At 37.3% G+C, this 23413-nt stretch overlaps 1 protein-coding gene across 1 annotated transcript in view; it reads left to right on the top strand.

Moving 5' to 3' along the window:
- The window catches only part of CFAP47 (cilia and flagella associated protein 47), a 484601-nt gene that overhangs the window by 245088 nt on the left and 216100 nt on the right, over positions 1–23413 (top strand). Inside the window, exons 40-42 of the mRNA XM_045790463.2 lie at positions 5948–6034; positions 14751–14821; positions 16149–16294. Of these exons, the coding sequence (XP_045646419.2) occupies positions 5948–6034; positions 14751–14821; positions 16149–16294 (304 nt within the window). The remainder of the gene's footprint in view (positions 1–5947; positions 6035–14750; positions 14822–16148; positions 16295–23413) is intronic.

The following is a 23413-nucleotide window of genomic DNA, read 5'->3' as shown; positions in this document are numbered from 1 at the left end:
AGTGTAGATTGCTCTGGGTAGCATGGACATTTTAACTATGTTAATTCTTCTGATCCATGAGCATGGAATATTTTTCCATCTTTTTGTGTCTTCTTCAATGTCTTTCAAGAGTGATTTGTAGTTTCTAGAGCATAGATCCTTTACGTCTCTGGTTAAGTTAATTCCAAGATAATGTATGATTTTTGGTGCTATTGTAAATGGGATGGATTCCCTAATTTCTCTTTCTTCAGTCTCATTGTTCGTGTATAGAAATGCAACTAATTTCTGAGCATTGATTTTGTATCCCGCCACATTACTGAATTGCTCTATAACTTCTAGTAGTTTGGGGGTTGATGCTTTTGGGTTTTCCATATAGAGTATCATGTCATCTGCGAAGAGAGACAGTTTGACTTCTTCTTTGCCGGTTTGGATACCTTTTATCCCTTTTTGTTGTCTGATTGCTGTTGCAAGGACTTCTAGTACTATGTTGAATAATAGTGGCGAGAGTGGGCATCCTTGTCATGTTCCTGATCTTAAGGGAAAGGCTTCCAGCTTTTCCCCGTTGAGAATGATATTCGCTGTAGGCTTTTCATAGATGGTTTTTATGAGATTAAGGAATGTACCCTTTATCCCTACACTCTGAAGAGTTTTAATCAGGAAAGGATGCTGTATTTTGTCAGATGCTTTTTCTGCATCTGTTGAAAGGATCATATGATTCTTGACTTTTTTCTTGTTGATATAATCTATCACACTGATAGATTTGCGAATGTTGAACCACCCTTGCATCCCAGGGATGAATCCCACTTGGTCATGATGGATAATCCTTTTAATGTACTGTTGGATTCTATTAGCAAGGATCTTGTTGAGAATTTTGGCGTCCATATTCATCAGGGAATTCGGTCTGTAATTCTCCTTTTTAATGGGGTCTTTGCCTGGTTTGGGGATCAAGGTAATATTGACCTCATAGAATGAGTTTAGTAGCTTTCCTTCTGTTTCTATTTTTTGAAATAGCTTTAGGAGGATAGGCATTATTTCTTCTTTGAATGTTTGGTAGAATTCTCCGGGAAATCCATAAGGCCCTGGAGTTTTGTTATTTGGAAGGTTGTTTATCACTGACTCAATCTCTTCATAATTAATTAGTATGTTTAAAAAATCAATTTCTTCCTGTTTTCAGTCTCGTTAGTTTATAGGTTTCCAGGAAGGCCTCCATCTCTTCCAGATTGCTTAATTTATTGGCATAAAGCTGTTGATAAAAGTTTCTAATAATGCTTCCAATTTCATTGGTGTTGGTCGTGACCTCTCCCTTTTCATTCATAATTTTATTAATTTGGGTCCTTTCTCTATTCTTTTGGATAAGTCTTGCCAGTGGTTTGTCAATTTTATTTATTCTTTCAAAGAACCAGCTTCTAGTTCTGTTGATCTGCTCTACAGTGCTCCTGGTTTCTAATTCATTGATCTCGGCTCCTCCCACAATTTAGCTATTGTGGACAATGCTGCTATGAACATTGGGGTGCATATGGCCCTTCTCTTCATTGATCTCTGCTCTAATCTTGATCAACTGCTTTCTTGTGCATGGATTAGGCCTGTTCCTCTGTGGCTGTTCCAGCTTCTTGAGGTGAGAATATAAAAACTGCATTTTAGATTTTTCTATTCTTTTGAGTGAGGCTTGGATGGCTATGTATTTTCCCCTTAGGACTGCCTTTGCAGTATCCCATAGGTTTTGGACTGTTGTATTTTCATTCTCATTGGTCTCCATAAATTGTTTAAATTGATTTTTGATTTCCTGGTTTATCAAATCATTCTTGAGCAGGATGGTTCTTAGTCTCCAGATGTTTGAGTTTCTTCCAAATTTTTCCTTGTGGTCGAGTTCCAATTTCAAAGCATTGTGGTCTGAGAATATGCAGGAAATAATTTTTTAGACCTCTTGGATGTGTAAATTAAAATTTCTCTTCAGACTTGGGAATTTTTCATAATTTATTTCTTCGCTTTTTCTTTCTCTATCTTATCTTTTCAGAATTCTGATTAGGCTTATGTTTGTATGCTTAGTGGTGTCTCACAGTTTTCTGAGACTGTGTTAATTTTTTGTCATTATTTTTTCTTTCTGTTTTTTTAGAGATAATCATTCTGTGTGGCCCATTTTCAGGGACACTGGTTCTTTCTTTTGCTGCTGCAAACCTGCTGTTGAGTCCCTCTAGTGATGTTTTATTTCAGGTATTGTACTTTTTACGTCCAAACTTTATAATTGGTTCTTTGAATAATTTCTCTATTTGGTGGGGCATCACTGTTTCTCATAGATAGGGTTGCAGACCTTTCACATAGTTTTGGGGATCTAGCAAGCTTCTTCAACCCTTCATATAGGCCTCTCCTTCCGCAGATCTTCCTTTGATATTTTGGCAAGCTCTTGTTTGATCCAACTGCTGTTGGAACCTCATGTACAATTGCTACTAATTGTTTTCAGCAAACATCCTGGATATTGCTCTTTTCCTTTAAGTCAGGTCAGTAAAAGCAACACCTTGCAAACTGAATTTCTCTAGGGATCTGTGAGACAGATGTAAAAGTAACAATGCTCAGGGATGGCACTTTTTTTGAAGAGCTCCAGTCTCAGTCTATGCCCTCATGTTGCTGTAAGCTTGCCAGGTTTTACAACTATCTTGGTTGCAAGGCTGCTGGTTTTCAAGGCTATTACAGAGTAGTGAAAAAATGGGAGTTACAACATAAAAGTTACAAGGCCACAAACTCTGCTGTTCTTATCAAGGTGTGGCGGGTTTTTTTTTTTTTTTTTTTTGAATAAACACTACTCAAAATGTTGTGAAATTTTCATTAATTAACCATAGCTCTGAAAAAGTTAATTTTTACAGTTTTTTCCAGTGTTTTTATTGCTTCTATACAGTAGTGAATGTGCAATGGTTCTAATTCTGCCATTTCTTGCCTTTCTTTTTCTGGTAGCCTGGTTTTATTATTTGAAAAATAGTTTTTCTTTTAGATTAGACTCTTCCTTCTCAACGTTTGATCCTTGAATCAGCAAAATCAGCATCACCTGGGAGCTTGTTGGACAGAGTCTCAGGCCCACCCCAATCCATTTGAGTCAGAATCTGCATTTAACATCTGCATAGGATTTTTATTATACATTAATGTTAGAGCATTGCTGGTCTAAGTCAAGAATGTTTAAAGTTTAATCCATATATAAGCTATTTAAAAAGCATCTGGAAAGCTTGTTTTAAATAGAGGCTCCTGGAACCCTTGCCAGACGTAACTAAGTCAGAATTAATGCAAATAGAGCTTGGGAATATGCATTTTGACCAAGCACTGCAGATGTTTTTAATACACACTGAAGTGTGAAAACTGCTGATTTAGAAGCTACAGTAATCAAATAGGATTTTTTTCCATTTTAATGGCAGTTTGTATTTCATTTTTATAGTTAATATTTCTCTTTTAAGGAGGACATCTTCAATGTAATTAAGCAGGGACTTTTCAAATGCTACTTTATCTCAAAATGGTACATGCACAGTATACAAAAAACCTAATATTTTCTTTATTGGTTTAGTCTTTTTATTTGTGTATAAAATTGTATTATCCTTGTGACTGTTTTTAGCCAGAACAAATTATGACCCAAATAAATTGCCCTGATGATTCACCTTGGATTTATAGAAATATAAAGAAACATTGTAAATTTTTTCTGCCTCATGATTTTATGAGATTTGAACGAGACTTTAGTGCCTTAATTTAAATTAAAATTACCCTCTAGAGAGGAATTTTTCCTACCTTTGCTTAACTATAACTTTAAAATGATATAAGCAAATCTGGTAGTCTGATACATGTCTTACAGGGTTCATAGTTTACATTTTCCTACAGTTAATTTTGTCTGTTTAAAAATTTCTAGTGTTTAATATTAATATAATTCCTTACAGTCCTTATATGAAATCTATCAGAACTACCAACTTAAAAGGACAGAAAGTGACATTAACATTGTCAGTGAGCAAGAATTCCTGTCCCCTTTAAGGGTCCTTCTAGCTGGACTAAGAATCACATTGACATGAAACAGATTAACAGGAGAAAATCAAATTTAATAGCATAAGTGTGGGGAATCCACCCAGACAAGGAAATTCCAAAGACAGGCGAAATGAGGCATATATGTCATACTGAACTAAGGAGAAGGGGGTAGGAGTCTGGGATTTTAGAGGAAAGGAATGCAACTCACAGGGAGAAAAGAAAAGCAGATGTTTGGTAATTAGACATTTGCCTTGCCATACAGATGGGTCACTCAGATAAAATTTATTTCTGCTAATAACCCTAATTCTGTCAAAGACCCCCAATTTAGATTCTTCTTTATAATTAAGGGAGAGGCAAAACTTTCTTTTGAGTCCACAGGGTCTTGATTACCTCCATCTTAAAATAATCTGCATGCTAAAGTGGCACATTTTGGGAGCAGAGGCTATCCTGAACCCCTTCAACACTGAAACATTAGGATGTATGAATGTGTTACATTTTAGTTTTGTATGCAGTTGTATGTGTGTTTGTATGCATGTTTGTGTTTCAGTACTGAAACATTTAATTTTATTATTGATCTATTTTTATTATAAAGCTCGTATTATGAGATTAATAACTGTTACATAATAAAGATTTATTTTAATGAATTGTTGGGAAGGAGCAAATTTTGTCTGCTCTTCAAGATCCTTCTAACTCAACTAAGAATCAGATTGACTGAGACAGATTAACAGGAGAAAATCAAATTTAGTTTCGTACATAAGGGGAATTCACACACACATGAAATTCCAAAGACAGAGAGGCAACATGAGACTTACATGAGCTAAGAAGAGAGATAGGGGTGTGAGGATACAAAGGGGAGGAAGACCATTAGCAAGAAAGCGAGAGGACATATCTGGAAAACAGAGGTTGTCCTATTATGCAGATGTATTTTTTAGGTAAAGAGGAATCTCCATTAATAGCTCTTTTTCTGATACAAGATCTCTTTTCCAATGAAAATTTAGTAAGTTGAGAGGAAGATGAAGAGCTTGACCTGAATCTGCTAGTCTTTTATTGCTTTTAACTCAAAATAATCTTCATACCAGGGTGGCCCATCTTGGTGCAGCCTGCATTTGGCCCCTATAAAATCAAGTTTGAATAAATCTGTTCTTAATATTTTGCAGATTCTCTTCAACTCTGCATATAGAATTAGGCATTCCTGACTTGACCCTTCATGACATCTTTCATCCACATCTAGAGGATCATTTCCACACTATCTTCCACTAAAATGTGGGCAACCCAAGGCAAAGAGGATGGTAGATTCATACTTGTATTTCCAGCACCTAGTCCCACATCTAACATATAATGGAGTCTCCATAACTGTTTCCTGAATGAGTGAGCATTATCTCATAAGGACTGAATTGCTATGTAATTCCCGAAGATGGCATAATTACTAATGCACTGATTAACTAGGTATCCATATCGCATGTCCAGTACTGAAAGAAACATTTCTCTCTTGAAAATAAGATTAGAAATTACGAAATGTGTACAGCTCTGAGAATACATTGAGACAAGTGTATGATTCCATTGTTTCTAGAATATAATTGGGTAGTCATTTATGTTCTAAATTTCCTTGCGGTAAGAATTTAGTATTGCCTTTCCATATAATAGAATATTATCTTTTACATATTTCAATTCCAGATCTTTTCTTTTCTTTTTTTTTTTAAGTAATCTCTATACCGAACATGTGGCTTGAACTCACAACCCTGAGATCAAGAGTTGCATACTCTACCAACTGAACCAGCCAGTCTCCCTGATCGTTCCCTTTTTAAAAACATACATGTTTTGAGATACAGAATGAGAACATGTGTATTTTTTAACTGTAATTTATTCTGATTCTAATTATATTTTATGAATGATGGAAAAAAATTTAAAAGAATGTTTTGTGGTCATTTGCATTTTATTACAGTAGAATTCAAAATAATCCTTTTTTCATTTATTTTAGTGTCGGGTTGGTGGAATCCTCAACATTTATCTCTTTGCCATCTCAATTAGCAGAATCTGGACAATTCATTAACCACATGAACCATGGGTAAATGTGAATATATTTATGCTCATAATTTTCTCAAGAAAAATTCTGAGAAATTAGCTATTAAAATAAAAAATATAATAGAAATAATATACTAAAAATATAAATTGAACTAAAACTGCTATTAATTATATAGTAGTTTTCATTTGAAGTATTTAATTTATAGTATATATAAAATTTATATTATTCACAGTTGTTCTATTCTCTTATGTGTTACTAGGCTATGTGCATGAAAAATGAATAAATATGCACTTGATTAAATACAGTGGATTCTCATTATTTGTGATAGTTATGTTCATTAAAATTGTGGCACTCAATGAATGAATACTGAACCATTATTCCTAGAAGAAATATATGTAAGCACATCGATTATAATTTCAAATCCTAAAAACAACCCATCCTGGTAGATTCTATTTTCTTCACATAAAGAAAATAAGGGTCAGTAGTATTAAATGACTTGTATGAGGCTGACCCACTAAAAGGTGCCAGCAAATTGTTTCAAATCCTGTCCACCTGGCCCCAGAGGTGGAACTTCTTGAACATTTGTACTCCTGTACTGCCTCCTACCGTCTCCCTCCTTTGGTTATCTACATCTGAGAACTGAAGCAGAAGGGCCCACTATCACCTTGTTGGACCTTAGCTGGGAACTATGTAACCATAGACTGGAACTTTTTGCCGCTCTGCATATGTCCATAAACAACAGGGGAATCTCCATGAGTATGGATTTGGGGGGGTACAAATCAATTTTCGTGAGGAGACAAATTTGCAAATAACCAGAATTTGTGGATAATGAGGATCAACTGTATTTAGGCTTATTCCACCTACATTATGAGGTCTGTTGTTTAGAAAGAAACTTTGACTTCGCAATAGAGAAGCAGAATTTTTAAAAGTTAGATTGCTTTATATTTCTGATCTATTTTAAACTATAGAATAACTATTTAACGTGAAAGAGAATAAAAACAACATTGCCAAGGTTAACGAAAATCAGGCAGAAAGAAAATAATGCAAGTATGTATTAGTGAAATGCATGCATACACTGACCATTACTGTAACAACTACTTCATAGCTACTACGTTGTTAGTTTATTTTATGCCTTTGTCTCTGTGTAATGCTTGACAATGACCGTGTCATCCTTTTAGATGCAAAACTGTGTCAGGAGTCAAGGATTTAGCAATTTTTAAACCATAGGAATAACCGATGTTAAAGTCATCAGAAACTCTTCAAGTGATTTGTGCAGATCTTGCTAAGATTAAAATGAATATAGTTTATTTTCCAAAAGTAAATTGTATTTAAGCCAATAGTTACATGGGATGGAAAGGATTACATTTATTATGCTTCATTTCTTATTGGTTGTTCTGCGAGAAAAATTGTTAAAGGAGTACACCATTTTTGTCTCACAGCATTTGTTTTATTGAATGCTAATTATATGCTTAACTAAGGCATTCGAAATCTTCCTTTTACATTTTTCTTTAATGAACAATAAAATGTTGAATTAATACCTTGAGCGATAAAGCATCTTATAGATACCATAAGAATATTGTAGGTATTTTATGTTAATTTTCTTATAGTGTGAAGTGCTAGTATTGCTAGAAACTCTTCAGTTAACACTTCTAAGTTTTTATTCTTTTAGTCCCTTGCTTCTTGGTGAAGCAGCTGTCTGGCATGATAGATTTTTCCTGAATGGCCTTGAAATAATTTCTACACATTAATTGCAAATAATTTGTAGTATCACATATTAAACTGGAGTCAGATCTCAAAGCAATGCTATACGTATTTGTGAGCATAAGTAACTCAAAGTTGGATCAGTTTAATGAACAGCAAAATTGAGTCTGCTTTCTCTGTTTTTTTCAAGATTTATTTATTTATTTATTTATTTTAGTGAAAGACCATGCATGAATAGGGGGAGGGGCAAAGGGAGAGGGAAAGGGAGAGATTCCCAAGCAGACACCCCACTGAGCATGGCACCTGGCATGGGGCTCAATTTCATGACTCTGATACCATGACCTGAACTGAAATCAAGAGTCGGACGCTTAACTGATTGAGCCACCCAGGCGCTCCAAGTCTACTTTCTTAATTTGGAATGCAGTATAGGAATTCTGTATCCCAAATTTTAACATGATTTTTCTTCATATAATATTCTGGAATGGTTTTGATTAGATCTGAAGTTTCACAATTACTGAGGCTATAGGTAAAGACATCTTTTTAATGTTATGCTTCTCAAATCTAAACCATAATGGAAATACACAAGCATTAAGACATTTATAATTTAATTTTGGTTGGAAAGGACACTTTGCAAGTACTCATCCAAAATAATTGCCAACTCAACATACAGTACAGCTGAAGAAGTGTGTCTATCATGGTCTCAAACATTATTGATCATTCTTTCTTGTATAGTCTCTTCCATTCATATTTATAATACTTTGCTTTCCTAGTTCTTGCTGAAGGCTTCCTATGATAAAACTAACAGAAGATATAGTGATATTGAGTATTGGTCAGGGAGAACAGGATCCAACATAGAATAGTTAGGCTTCTGTAGTCTCAAAGAATGAGTCAGAGCTGTTTGTTTAAAGGATTGAGGATTTATTCCTTTGCACCTCTGTGAAGACTGTCTACCAGATCAAAGCTGAGAGTGGGACTTAAAAAGGCGAAGGCTACAGTTTTTCAGAAAAGAGATGCTCCCTGGTTTGTCATATCAGCAATGATCTGGACAGAATGCTGAGCCCCATATTCATATGTTGGGTTGAAATAGAACAGTCTTAAGTTTACCCCAAACTGTTTTTCTGACAGTTCTTAAGAGATGTCTTAGATGCACTTATTATGGCTCCTCTTTTGGGGTCCTGACTGCTTGCTGTATAATACCTCTGGGCTCCAGTGCATGTAGCAGCAAATCTGTATTCACTTTCTCAAGAATCAGCTAGAATATCCAGAACTCCAACAATCAAATCCACTTTATAGGCAGCAGAAGGGAGAAAGCAAAATAAGAGTGTGCCCTTTCTTTCTCTGTTAGGGAAACTTCCCAGAAATAGCACCCAGCTCTTCTGCTTGTCGCCAGTTGGCCAAATCTAGCTGGAAGGAAGACTGAGAAACCACTCTTCTCCACAGACACATCACAGTAAAACGAGGGTTTTGTCAGTGAGGAGGGAAGGGCCCATGAATATTGAGATAGGCGGTCAACAGGCTCCACCATGAGGGGACACAAAAGAGAGTTTTATTCCAATTAGCACAGAGTTATCTAGTATTTCATCAGTCTGGCTTCATTGGCGTAATGAGGCCTTTTGATCTTTAAATACGTCTTAATAAAATAATACTTAGTAATGTTACATACCCTGTTTTTCTTAAAACTCCCGTTAATGTTTTTCTTGAATAGATTTCCAGATACAAATAAAATTTAAGAATGTGCATTTTGAATCATGACCAAAATGGAAGTCTGGTGTAGTACCTCTATGATTAATAACTTTTGTATGTAATATACCATACAATAAGCATTACATTGTCTCAATAACACCTACACTGTTCTCTAGGTCTAATCAGCAAGGTAACATAAGAGATCAAAAAAGGTTAAAAAAATCACTCCATCAACTATTAGTAATCTCTTTTTAGAGCTCTTAACAAATATCCCTGTTTTATTCTTTTTAGGCTTGTGGTAATATGGCACTTCCCTAGTTGAAGTTATGTGTGAACATATAACTTAATTGGCCAATGACATGTGAGGAAATGTGCTAAATGTTTTCTCCAAGGGGTAGCTTTAAGATCCAGTGAACAATTTTTCTCGTTCCCTTTCCCTGATTCGATTACTAAAGAAGTGTTAATAGAAATGGAGTTCCCTGCACCGAGAATCTTGGAGTGCACCCCCTCCACCTAGGATGGACGTGTAATGTGAGCGCGGAGTTAACTGTTGCACTGATCCACTGAGATCTGGGGCGTTACTGCAGCATGACCCAGCATGTGCTGGTGCTCCTCCTCAGATCACTTCAGTCAGTATCTCCCCGAATAATGAATATTCTCTTCTCAAATGAGCAGTAACGTGCTGAAATTACCTTTCAGGTGGCATAAAAAGAGGTAAAGTCTCCTACGAAAAATTTTTAAAGTGCCTCTATAAACTGCTCTTCTTAAGCAACGGACACGTATAAAACAGCACATTTGAAACCACATGGATGATAAAGCTTTATATTCATCACACATTTTACTTTATGGGAAAATGATCCATGAGCATAAACAAGAGCAGTTAAGAACTTTCTATTCTAATTAAATCCAAGGGATTACCAGAAAGATCAGGACAGGACACTGATTTTAGCCACACTTTAAAATTAAATGATGGGTCAGCAGTGCTCAGAAATGAGCACTGTGTAAGTACTTTCCTACGGTATTATGACTTGCTCTTTTTTCAGCAACACTGAATTATTTCTCATTTAATAAATTCTTACTAAGTGGCCCCTCAAGCAGTGTTCTTAGTACCAGAGAAATATCAAATAAATAAGTCATAGATCTGATTCTCAAGGAGCCAACCATCAGGTAGAAAAGAAAAAGAAAATCTACACAAGTGGAGGCAGTTGTACAGGGCAGAATGCATTCAGTAATATATGTTGTACCGAAAAAAAAAAAAAAATTCTGTGAGCTCATTGGCAAGGAATATCCCTATCTAGAGATAGAGGTCTTCTTGAGCTTCATCTCCTTTGTCTTTTCTTTATGTATTTTCTTGGAGAATAACTAATGAAAGTACCTTTCGAATAAATCAGAGTTGCCTTTCCTCAAAGAGACCCTCAAACCCAGAAAAATTGAGTTGCCTCGACTATTTATGGTAAAGACAGAAAAAAATTGCAGGCCTAGAAAAAGAAAACATTTAAGGAGAATAATGAGGTACTAAGCACTTCTTTCTCATGCATATGCTATACTCTGCTGTTCTTTATTATATACAAATTGGGATCGGAAATGTGAGTAAGATTTTGATGGCTCGAATCTAGAGCAGGGGAGAACTTTCCTATAAGTATAAAAGGAGCATGGGAAGAAGGACTTGCTGAAGCAGTGGAGGAGGGGACAGGCAAGGGGAAATACAAGACATGTGCTAATGCATATGGATTATGGGAGAATGTGAATGAAAGTTGAAAAGGTGTTGAAGTGTTTATCCTTCTGTTTTGTAATTATTTCTTGTAGACTTACTTTGTATGCCAGACCATACTCTGTGAGCTTGGGGGCTTTGTCATTTATCCTTGTCTCCCAGAGTAGCTTGGCCTAGAGTAGCCACCCAAATGAAAGAGGGCCCTGGTAGAGATCATTTTCTAAGTCGTGATTCTTGCTAAAAATCCAGAAAAGCTGGATTCTGCATGGCCCATGATTTTAAGATATTTCATTTTACGACACTGAATAACTGGTGACACTTAGAATTAGGCAAATCTCCAAGGAAAACAGAGTGAATCAGAAGCCAGTGTGTGTACTAAGATTCACAATATGCCACGATCCTCTTGCACTACATGAGAGTTTCATACCTGTTTTTAATGTCATCACAGTCTTTGCCAGTCTGATGAAGCCTATTCTGCACAGAGTAATGTTTTATAAATACTGAAAATAAGATGCAAGGATTACAGAGTGTCTTACTCTTCCCAGGCTGCAATAGTAAAATAACATAGAAAGGGTGGCCTAAACAACAGAAATTTATTTCCCGTAGCTCTGGAGGTTGGAAATCCAAGATCAAGGTGCAGGCATGATAGTTTTTATTCAGAAGCCTCTTCTCTTTACTTGTAGGTGGCAGCCTTCTTGCTGTGGGCTTACATGACTTCTTTGTGCATACATAGAGTGAGCTCACTGTTGGCTTTTCTGATAAGAACCCTAATTCTTTTGTATCACGGCCCCACCCTTATGACCTCATTTAACCTTCATTACCTTCTTATAGGGCCTATCTCCAAATACAGTCATTTAGAGAATTGGGGCTTTAACATATGAATTTAATGGTGACACAATTCCGTCTATAGCATAGAAGAAACTCATACTCCAGCAGATAATAAAAATATTTTTAAATTGTAGTATGTTAAAATACGTACTTCATTAACATAATACAGAATTAAATCTACTGGTGAACATAACTACCATACTTTAAAAGTATTTATGAATGTAAATAATAGCTTAAGATATGTACAAGAATTGAAATGTGATATAAACATATCCATGATTATTTGGTGACCAAGTCATATTACAGCTAATGCTACTGTGGTTTGGTTTAAATTGCTATTAATAGTTAGTGGGAGTCAAGATGGAACTTTTCCCCATTTGAATTCATAGATCCACTCTGTCCTTGCACCCCACGTTGGTGCACCTTGTTTACAGACTTCTGATTTCCTCGGGAGCCAAAGAGGTACAAAAAACAGCAAATATCCCATTTTTGCTGCCCTCCAGATGGCCACTAGGTCCTTTTTTGAAGTAGCCCTGGACACGTGGAGGATGAAGTGAATCTCAAAATTGATCCACTTACATTCCTTCCCGTGATGCATGAAAACTAGTCTTGATCCAAAAAATTCGCTCTTTGATTTGGACACAGCTGTGAATGCTGGCCCAGGAGTAGCTTCATGAAGGCTTGTAATAAAGATCTCCCCTCCCTAGTGGAAAAGGTTTGAGTAGGAAGTCATTCTTGGGGCTGATTTATTCATGCTCTGAATAGAACCAGTTCAATGTCATTTTGGTCATTTTAGCTTGAAAAGAGCTGCATATCACTCCTGCAGAGAAAAAAGGAACGTCATCCCTTCATACCTCATAAGTAGGTTTCACTCCCTGACTTTACCCCACTACTGAATTATTAGGAGTTATTCCCTTGCTTTATCAACAGTATTTTGTATAACTTTAGCCTCTTTTGATGCTATGTCTTCCTTAAGACCAAAGGTTTAAAAATGCTCCCTCTGCCATAGCTTCAACAGTAATTGGTGAGCATTGAGGAAAATGATAGCATACACTGAGGTGTGGGGAATAACCAAAAGGTAGAGTTGGTTTTCTGTTGTCTTTGGATCTGCAAGATACTGGTTTTGTAAACTAGTTAGGTTTATCACTGAATTTCTAGACTCAAGAATGTTGATCAGGGAAAATAGAATTTACCTGCACCAAATTATTTTATTAAATTATTTTCTGATGTCTCTGAATTAATCATGATAATCATTAGTTATATAAGCAAGGTAATAACATTTCTAGGTCTGCAGTATTTTTCTATCCATCTTTACCATAAATAGTACAGGTAACTCAATTTTTGTGGGTTTGAGAGTCTCCTTTGAGGATAAGGCAACTCTGATTTATTCAAAAGGTGCATTCATTAGCTATTCTCCAAGAAAATACGTAAAGAAGAGAAAAAGAAGACAAGACCCAAATTATTTTCCTTTCCTATTCATTATGAAAAAAATGGCTGAAGGGCTAGAGATTGCAAGTATTGAGCAAAATGAAGTTCTGAAATTATCCAAGAATTTTAATCACTCATTCCACCCAGAGCTCCATTATAGGGATGATGGTGGAACCATGCATCGAGAAATGAGCATTCTCTGTTGTTTTTCCCCTCTCTGTATGGTCTCCCTTAAAAATGCTAAACTATCTAGTGTGTCTCTGATAGCCTTAAAGTATCTATCAAATGTTCAAATTGCACAAAATATTAAAACGGCTAATCAGAATGTCTGTGATTTGAAGTAAAGCAGAGAATAATTACAAGATGTGATAAACCTTATTAAGAATGTTATATCAAGAAAAGGCAGTGGAGAGAAAGAATCAATATGGCTGGAATTTTACTTGGAAATAGTCCATATATTTTTACAGCATCAAATTCAGGCAAAAGCAAGGGACGCCTGGGTGGCTCAGTTGGTTAAGCATCTGCCTTTGGCTCAGGTCATGATCTCTGGGTCCTGGGATCAAGCACACACCCCCCCCCCTCCGCTGTGGGGCTTCCAGCTCAGTGGGGAGTCTGCCTCCCTCTCTCTGTCTCTCTCCCTCTCCCCTGCCCCTCCCCACTGCTCGTTCTGTCTCTCAAATAAATAAACAAAATCTTTAATAAAAAAACAAATTCAGGCAAAAGTATATGACAAGGTGAGAAAATACGGAGTTTTTGTATATTCAGAAAAAAATCAGGCAAACAATATCTGAGAGCCCAGATGCTAATTGCCAGCTTGTCAAGCAAAGTAATCATGAATATTGAGAAGAGCAGTTTGGGGAAAAATTGATGAGTTCTGGAATACATGGAAACTTTCAAGGGAGGCGGTTGTTTCGGGCTGTGGTCTCCTAATTAATTTTCAGAAATGCAGCCAGAGCTTAAACAGCTACCCATATCTCCTCCCTTTATGAGAAAGAAGCAAATGCAGAAACAATAAGCTGAAAGAAGTGAACCTTTCGAGAAATCAAGTTCTAGAACCACTTTTAGAGAGAATACCTATACAGTCCTAAGTTGAGACCACTACTTTTGATTTTTATTGTTATCAAATGTTTATTTCTTCATAGTATTCATAAGTAAAAAGGAATTGTTTTTATTAAATTGTATAAAACAGTGGTGGAAATATAGATGATTGTTAGTTTCCTTTTTGCATTTTTCTTTTAAAATTTCTGAAACAATATAGACATCAAGGTGATATATGAAATACATCTGTGGTCTTTGCATATCATGTAGGTACCATAATTTTTAAGGATCTATAAGATATAATGAAGATAGAGAATTGATTTTGAGTTTCGTTTGTGTTAATGTTGTTGTCCTATTTACTTATGACAGTGACGCTGAGAGTAGCCCTGAACATGACAATGCTGAGGGTTGTTGCCATTCCCCAAATGCCATAAGAACCTGTGAGTACCTCAAGCAAAAGCTTTCATTTGTCTTCATGTCTGACTTTTACATGCATAGCATAGCAGTAAATGAAATACTCAACAAACGATGGTTATAACAATAGACTGAACGGCAAACCCTGGAAATCGATGGCAGAGTGGGATTTCCAAGGGCTGGTCCTCAGCCTTTTCTGTTCATGACCCTTTGGAGGACTCTGCCCACATCTTTCTTTTCACTGCGAGTCCTAGTTTCCTTACGTGTACAATGACTGTATTTAAATAAATAACTTTAATGTTTCTTTTGGCTTATTCTGAACTATTTAAACCTATGTAGGTGATCAACAGGTATCACCATGTTTAAAATTACAAGGAGAACATAGATTTACTTTGTTTTATGAAATAACTGTAAATTCAGAAAATATGAATAGAACGTGGATAGGACAATGGATATAGGAATGTTCTGGTTATCTCTAGCTACAGAACAAACCACCCCAAATGTAGTGGCTTAAACAGTAAAAATAGATTGGCATTATTCTCTCTCACACTTCTGGAGTGACTGGCCTCAGCTAGATGCTTTTTGCTCAGTGTCCTCATGCAGTCGCACTCAGATGGAGGCTGGGGCTGGAGTCATCACAAAGGTTTCCTGATTCACATGTCCGATGGTTAATACCTTTTGGCTAGGACCTCAGGTAGGGCTGTTACATGTGGCTTTTCATGTGGCCTAGGCTTCTTCACAGGATGACAACTCGTTTCTAAAAGCAGGTGACCCAAGAAAGGGATGATGAGGTAGAAATTGTATTACAGTGTTTGCTCTAGTGTCAGAAGTCACACTGCTGCCTTGTAACATACTGTTCATTAGGATCAAGGCACTAAGACCCCCCACCATATCACCACATTCACGGCAGTGTTGAAGAACTTGTAGACATGTTTTAAAACCAACAAAAGTTATAGAGACAGACATAAAACATTCCTCTATTTCCAGTTCAAGTTTTCTATTACACCCTGTTATGTGAACTATTACAGAGTTGACAAAAAAAAGTTGAAGATGCTTAGATGACTGCTTTGCTATTTATACGTGTATCTGGGCTAATTTTAAACAGTAGTGAAGTTCCCTTTTTAAGGAATCTTTAATAGAGGGTCATAATTACACATTTTTATGATATCAGGCTTGAGCTGGGGTCACCCATGCTTTCATTAACAAATGCATGTGTCATCTAATTTGCTGTGCTAATGCTTTGAACATTTTCTTATTCATTTCAAAACGTGAAGCACTAATTGAAACAGCTGCTTTATTTGAACAGCACTTATGAAATGATATGTAAACAAGCTCTGCTTCGTGTTTTGGTAGCAATTAAGTCCAATTTCATCAGAGAGTTCTTCTGTTCCACACATACTCTTCACCTGGGAGTAAAAGGGACTTCAAGCCTGGAGCTCTTGTTTCTTCCCTTTGACATGCACACGCGCTACTGTGTCATCATCCTCAGCAACAAAGAGGTGAGAACAGAATGGCGGCACGTGTTTCCATCATGGGCTGGCACTTGAATGGAATAACCAGTACAGGGGCCTTGAAGGCAGCTGAAGGCTCTAGTAATGTAGATAGCAATTTCAGCCTTCTAGTTGCTAAACCAAGAGCTTATTCTCACAAATAAGCAAGGAGTTACACTAGTCATGGGTAAACTGCCTTAGTCCCATGAGAGCAGATTGGCAGCTTGCCTAACCTTGCTGCAGCTCTTTCTGTATTCACTTTCTGTAGCTACCTAACAAGTTACCAAACACTGAAGGGTTAAGACAACATTTATTATGTCACGTTTTCCATGGATCAGAGGTCTGGGCATGATCTGGGTGGGTCCTCTGTTTAAGGTCTGTCAAGTCTTCAGTCAAGGGACCTGCCGGTGCTGGATCCTCCTCAGAGGCTCCACTGAGGAAGGAGCTGCTTCTCAGCTCTCTCTCGGGTTGATGGTGGAATTAATTTTCTAGTGGCTCTGGAATCCATGTAGCTTACTTCTTTAAAGCCCGCAAATGGGGCACCTGGGTGGCTCAGATGGTGAGGCGTCTGCCTTCGGCTCAGATCATGATCCCAGGGTCCTGGGATGGAGTCCCGCTGCGAGCTCCCTGCTCAGTGGGGAGCCTGCTTCTCCCTCTGCCCCTCCTCCTGCTTGTGCTCGCACTCTCAGATAAATAAATAAAATCTTTAGGGGTGCCTGGGTGGCTCAGTCGATAAGCGTCTGCCTTCAGCTCAGGGCGTGATCCCAGCGTTCTGGGATCGAGCCCTTCATCAGGCTCCTCTGCTGGGAGCCTGCTTCTTCCTCTCCCATTCCCCCTGCTTGTGTTCCCTCTCTCGCTGGCTGTCTCTCTCTGTCAAATAAATAAATAAAATCTTTAAAAAAATAAATAAATAAAATCTTTAAACAAAAGTAAATAAAGCCAGCAAAGGAAAGAGAGAGAGAGGGAAAGGGCGGGTTGGAAGAACAGAGGGAGGAAGAGAGGCAGAGAGACAGAGAGAGAAAGAGAAGACAGGCTTTAGAGGAAAAGTTTTATGGTATTATCCCTCTCTAGAAAGAAACTGCCATGTGTTGACCTGAGGAGGGAATTTATAATGCCCAGAAGATAGCCCCAAATACTTCAGTTCTCTATCATTTATGTGCTGTATGAAATTCATTCACAATGAAATAATGGTAGTTGGAAAGGAGTATTGTATTGACCTGGTGTCTATAAGATCATTCACACATGAAAAATAATATAGCCCATTAAATATGTAAAGAATAGTTTACTTAAAAATTGCCATTTAGGAGAGAAAAAATGCTGTTTTATAGTAATGCTAAATCTTGTTTTTTATTTTCCCTAAAAGAGCCCAGGATTTAACTGAATTCCTCTATATGATAATTTGTGAAAAACAGTAACTATAGTGTGACTAGTAGTTTAATCAAATACTTCACAGTTCCTTTTTTATATTAATTTATAATATAGCCCTAGAAAATGCTAGGGTTAATTCTCAATAGCAGAGTAAGGAGGCTGATTTTATTATTTGAATTCAACTATTGGAATATTAATATTTACTTCCGTAAATTTTGTCTAAATTAATCAAAATATAATTATACTTAACTTGGAATATCAGCTTATTAAAACATGTCTTTTGATTACATATATTTGTTATTAAGAAAAATAATAATCATGAAATTATATTGCTATCAACTGAGAAATAATGCCCTTAATCTAAAGTATTGCATTGAATTGCAATTACTTATATGGCCAAGCACATCTATTAATTTACACATTCAATTTATTGCTAATTATATTGAAAAATGCAATTACACGCTTAAATAGATAATCAAACATCCAAGTCCACCTAGTTAGCTCCTGTTCTTATTAAATGTGTGATAACTACTTTGCCATTAAGAACCACCTGTTGAAAACTGTAAAGTAATTAGGCCTCAGTTTGATAGCTTTCCATGTGTAAAACAGAAACATTTCTACTAACACTGCTATCAAGGAAAGACCATTTGTTTCATTTTGGCTGTTCCATTTGAACTTTCAAATAAAAAAAAAAATGAGATGACTTACGTAATAGCTGTTTGAGAATACGAACAGTTCACAAAACTTCCATCAGTGTTCATAGAAAGTCTTAGCTTAGGGGAAAACCTACAAAATCCCTAAAAATTCATGCTGTCAAATGCCAGAAGTCCAAAAGCCTTTCTGCTCATGTGCAGATGGGGCAGATTGAATGGGGGAACCTGGAGCAGAAACATGACCCCGCAGTCCCTGGGAGGACGGCTTGACAGACTCCCACACAAACACTGCAACATACAAAGCGAGGTATTGACACAACCCCAAGGGCTCTAGCTTTACTGAGCCTGTATAATCATCTGCTCTGTGTAATCCTGGGCTCCCAAATCGAAAACCACTCATCGCTTCTGGGATCATCCGTGCAAGAGAGGAAAGGGCATCAAGGAGGGATCTTTGACGTGGGGCCTGCATTAAGACTGGGTTCCATCCAGTTGCAACCATTTGCTGTGGCCTAACCAGCCCTCTTTTACCAACCTGTGAGCATTTTAATGGAACCAGACTAGACTTCTTTGTCTTGAAGTCCTTCGTTGTCCTTTTCTGTGTATAGAACTTAGTCAGAACAAATAGAAACCAAAGTCCAGGTATTGTTGACTTGAGGAAGCCAGGATGGGAGTCAGCACCCTGAGCAACATACGGGAATTGGCCCAGTCCCACACTGGGGCCCTATACACCAAGGAGAGTTTCAGCCTTGCTAAGTCAAATAAATATTTGGCAGAACAAGGGTGCCCACTCCCAAGTAGAAGAGGAGGCAAGCCTTCTGATTGATTTGTGGTCTCCAACAATTTAGTCTACGGCTACATCTTACCGGTTGTTAAATATATTGTGTCTCAGTCTGTCCATCTCCCGTACGTATGCATGATAAGTGGGACCACTCATTTGACTTTTTGCCCTGTCCCTCATTTCGTTCTGCCTCAGCCTTTTGTGTCTATCTGTCTCTGCTGATGCAGAGATTTTGCTGGCAGTCTCTATTATGTATATTTTTGGATATTCCGTAATCAAAGTGCAGCTATTTTCCAATCATAGTTCACATATAGACTTTAATAATCCTTGTTTAATTTTATTGAACGTGAAGGTTAGAAAATTAAATTATGCTATGCTAAAATCCTTACATAATTTTACATTTAGGCAAAGCAGTTTCGGTTTTATGAAAGTTATTTTTTTTAATAATAATTTTTTATTATGTTATGTTAGTCACCATACAGTATATCCTTAGTTTTTGATGTAATGTTGCATGATTCATTATTTCCGTATAACACCCAGTGCACCATGCAATATGTGTCCTCCTTAATACCCATCACCATGCAATATGTGTCCTCCTTAATACCCAGTCCCCCACCCCCCTCCCCTCTGTAGCCCTCAGTGTGTTTCCCAGAGTCCATAGTCTCTCATGGTTCATTTCCCCTTCTGTTTACCCCCCCTTCATTTTTCCCTTCATTCTCATACCGATCTTCCTGCTATTTCTTATCTTCCATAAATGAGTGAAACCATATGATAATTGTCTTTCTCTGCTGACTTATTTCACTTAGCATAATCTCCTCCAGTCCTGTCCATGTTGCTGCAGATGTTGGGTAATCGTTCTTTCTGATGGCTGAGTAATATTCCATCGTATATATGGACCAAGTCTTCTTAATCCAGTCATCTGTTGAAGGGCATCTCGGCTCCTTCCACGATTTAGCTATTGTGGACAATGCTGCTATGAACAGTGGGGTGCATATGGCCCTTCTCTTCACTACGTCTGTATCTTTGGGGTAAATACCCCGTAGTGCAATGGCTGGATCATAGGGTAGCTCAATTTTTTCACTTTTTAAGGGACCTCCACACTGTTTTCCAAAGTGGCTGTACCAACTTGCATTCCCACCAACAGTGTAAGAGGGATCCCCTTTCTCCACATCCTCTCCAACAATTGTTGTTTCTTGCCTTGTCAATTTTTGCCATTGACAAAAAGGTGGTATCTCAATGTGGTTTTGATTTGAATTTCCCTGATGGCTAATGATTTTGAACATTTTTTCATGTGTCTGTTAGCCATTTGTATGTCTTCATTGGAAAAGTGTCTGTTCATATCTTCTGCCCATTTTTTGATTTGATTATTTGTTTCTCGTGTATTGAGTTTGGGAAGTTCGTTGTAGATCTTGGATACTAGTATCATTTGCAAATATCTTCTCCCATTCCGTAGGCTGCCTTTTAGTTTTTTTTTGACTGTTTCTTGGATGTGCAGAAGATTTTTATCTTGATGAAGTCCCACAAGTTCATTTTCTCTTTTGTTTCTCTTGCCTTTGGAGATGTGTCATGAAAAAGGTTGCTGTGGCCGATGCCAAAGAGGTTGCAGCCTATGTTCTCCTCTAGAATTTTGTTGGATTCCTGTCTCACATCGAGGTCTTTCATCCATTTAGAGTTTATCTTTGTGTATGGTGTGAGAGAGTGGTCAAGTTTCATTCTTTTGCATGTAGCTGTCCAATTTTCCCAGCACCATTTATTGAAGAGACTGTCTTTTTCCCACCAGATGTTTTTTCCTGCTTTATCAAAGATTAGTTGCCCAAAGAGCCGAGGGACCATTTCTGGGTTTTCTATTCTGTTCCATTGGTCTGTGTGTCTGTTTTTGTTCCAGTACCATGCTGTCTTTTTGATCACAGCTTTGTAGTACAGCTTGAAATCCGGCATTGTGATGCCCCCAGCTTTGTTTCTCCTTTTCAACAATTCCTTGGCGATTCGGGGCCTTTTCTGGTTCTACACAAACTTAAGGGCTGTTTGTTCCAGTTCTTTGAAAAATGCCATTGGTATTTTGATCGGGATGGCATTGAAAGTGTAGATTGCTCTGGGTAGCATGGACATTTAAACTATGTTAATTCTTCTGATCCATGAGCATGGAATATTTTTCCATCTTTTTGTGTCTTCTTCAATGTCTTTCAAGAGTGATTTGTAGTTGCTAGAATATACATCCTTTACCTATCTGGTTAAGTTAGTTCTGAGATAATGTATGATTTTTGGTGCTATTTTAAATGGTATGGATTCCCTAATTTCTCTTTCTTCAGTCTCATTGTTCGTGTATAGAACTACAACTGATTTCTGAGCATTGATTTTGTATCCCGCCACATTACTGAATTGCTCTATAACTTCTAATAGTTTGGGTGTGGATTCTTTTGGGTTTTCCATATAGAGTATCATGTCATCTGCGAAGAGAGACAGTTTGACTTCTTCTTTGCTGGTTTGGATACCTTTTATCCCTTTTTGTTGTCTGATTGCTGTTGCAAGGACTTCTAGTACTATGTTGAATAATAGTGGCAAGAGTGGGCATCCTTGTCATGTTCCTGATCTTAAGGGAAAGGCTTCCAGCTTTTCCCCATTGAGAATGATATTTGCTGTAAGCTTTTCATAGATGGTTTTTATGAGATTGAGGAAGGTACCTTCTATCCCTACACTCTGAAGAGTTTTAATCAGGAAAGAATGCTCTATTTTGTCAAGTGCTTTTTCTGCATCTATTGAGAGGATCATATGATTCTTGACTTTTTTCTTGTTGATATTATCTATCACACTGATAGATTTGCGAATGTTGAACCACCCTTGCATCGCAGGGATGAATCCCACTTGGTCATGATGGATAATCCTTTTAAATTGTTTAAATTGATTTTTAATTTCCTGGGTTACCCAATCATTCTTGAGCAGGATGGTTCTTCGTCTCCAAGTGTTTGAGTTTCTTCCAAAATTTTCCTTGTTATTGAGTTTCAGTTTCAAAGCATTGTGGTCTGAGAATATGCAGGGAATAATCTCAGTCTTTTGGTATCAGTTGAGACCTATTTTGTGACCCAGTATATGGTCTATTCTGGGAGAAAGTTCCATGTGCATTGGAAAAGAATGAGTATTCTGTTGTTCTGGGGTGTAGTCTTCTGTATATATCTATGAGGTCCATCTGGTCCACTGTATCATTCAAAGCTCTTGTTTCTTTGTTGATTTTCTGCTTAGGTGATCTGTCTGTTGCTGAGAGCAGAGTGTTGAGGTCCCCTGCTATTAGTGTATTTTTATCTATATGCCTCTTTATTCTGGTTAAGAGTTGGCTTGTGTATCTTGATGCTCCCCTGGTGGGGGCATATATATTTATAATTGTCATATCCACTTGTTGGATACATCCTTTAAGAATAATATAGTGCCCTTCTGTATGTCTAACTATAGTCTTTAGTTTAAAATCCAATCTGTCTGATATGAGAATTGCTACCCCAGCTTTCTTTTGAGGCCCATTAGCATGAAAGATGGTATTCCATCCCTTTACTTTCAGTCCGAATGTATCTTTAGGTTCAAAATGAGTCTCTTGTAGACAGCAAATGGATGGGTCATGTCTTTTTATCCAATCTGCAACCCTGTGGCGCTTTATGGGAGCATTTAGGCCATTTACATTGAGACTGATTATTGAGAGATATGATTTTAATGATGTTATGTTTCCTGTGAAGTCTTTGTTTCTATCAATTGTGACTTTCTGTTCTGTATCACTCTTGGGGCCTTTTTACTTTCATAGAACCTCCCTTAATATCTCATATAGGGCTGGTTTGGTGGTTACAAATTCCTTCAGTTTCTGCCAATCCTGGAAGGTCCTTATATCTCCATCAATTCTGAATGACAGCCTTGCTGGATAAAGGATCCTTGGCTGAATGTTCTTCTCAGTTAGAGCTTTGAAAATACTTTGCCAACCCTTTCTAGCCTGCCAGGTCTCTGTAGACAGGTCTGACATTATTCAGATAGTCTTCCCTCTGTACCTAAGGATTTTCTTCCCCCTGGCCACTTCAAGACCGTATCCTTGGATCTAATATTTGCGAAATGCACTATGACGTGACATGGTGTAGGTCTGTTCTCATTGATTGTGGGAAGGGTCCTTTCTGCCTCTTGGACACAAATGCTTGTTTCCTTTGCCAGATTAGGGAAGTTCTCAGCTACAATTTGTTTAAATATCTCTTCTTGACCTCTCTCTTTCTCCATCCCCTCGGGGATGCAGATGATTCTGACATTCTAACGTTTCATTGAGTCAGTAATCTCCCGTAATCTACATTCTTGAGATTGGATTTT

The sequence above is a fragment of the Ursus americanus genome, chromosome X (genome assembly GCF_024610735.1).
Source record: "Ursus americanus isolate L20-20 chromosome X, mUrsAme1.1.p, whole genome shotgun sequence".
Classification (NCBI taxonomy): Eukaryota; Metazoa; Chordata; class Mammalia; order Carnivora; family Ursidae; genus Ursus; species Ursus americanus.
Note: the sequence above shows the minus strand (reverse complement) of the source record. Positions and strands in the feature narration are given on the sequence as shown.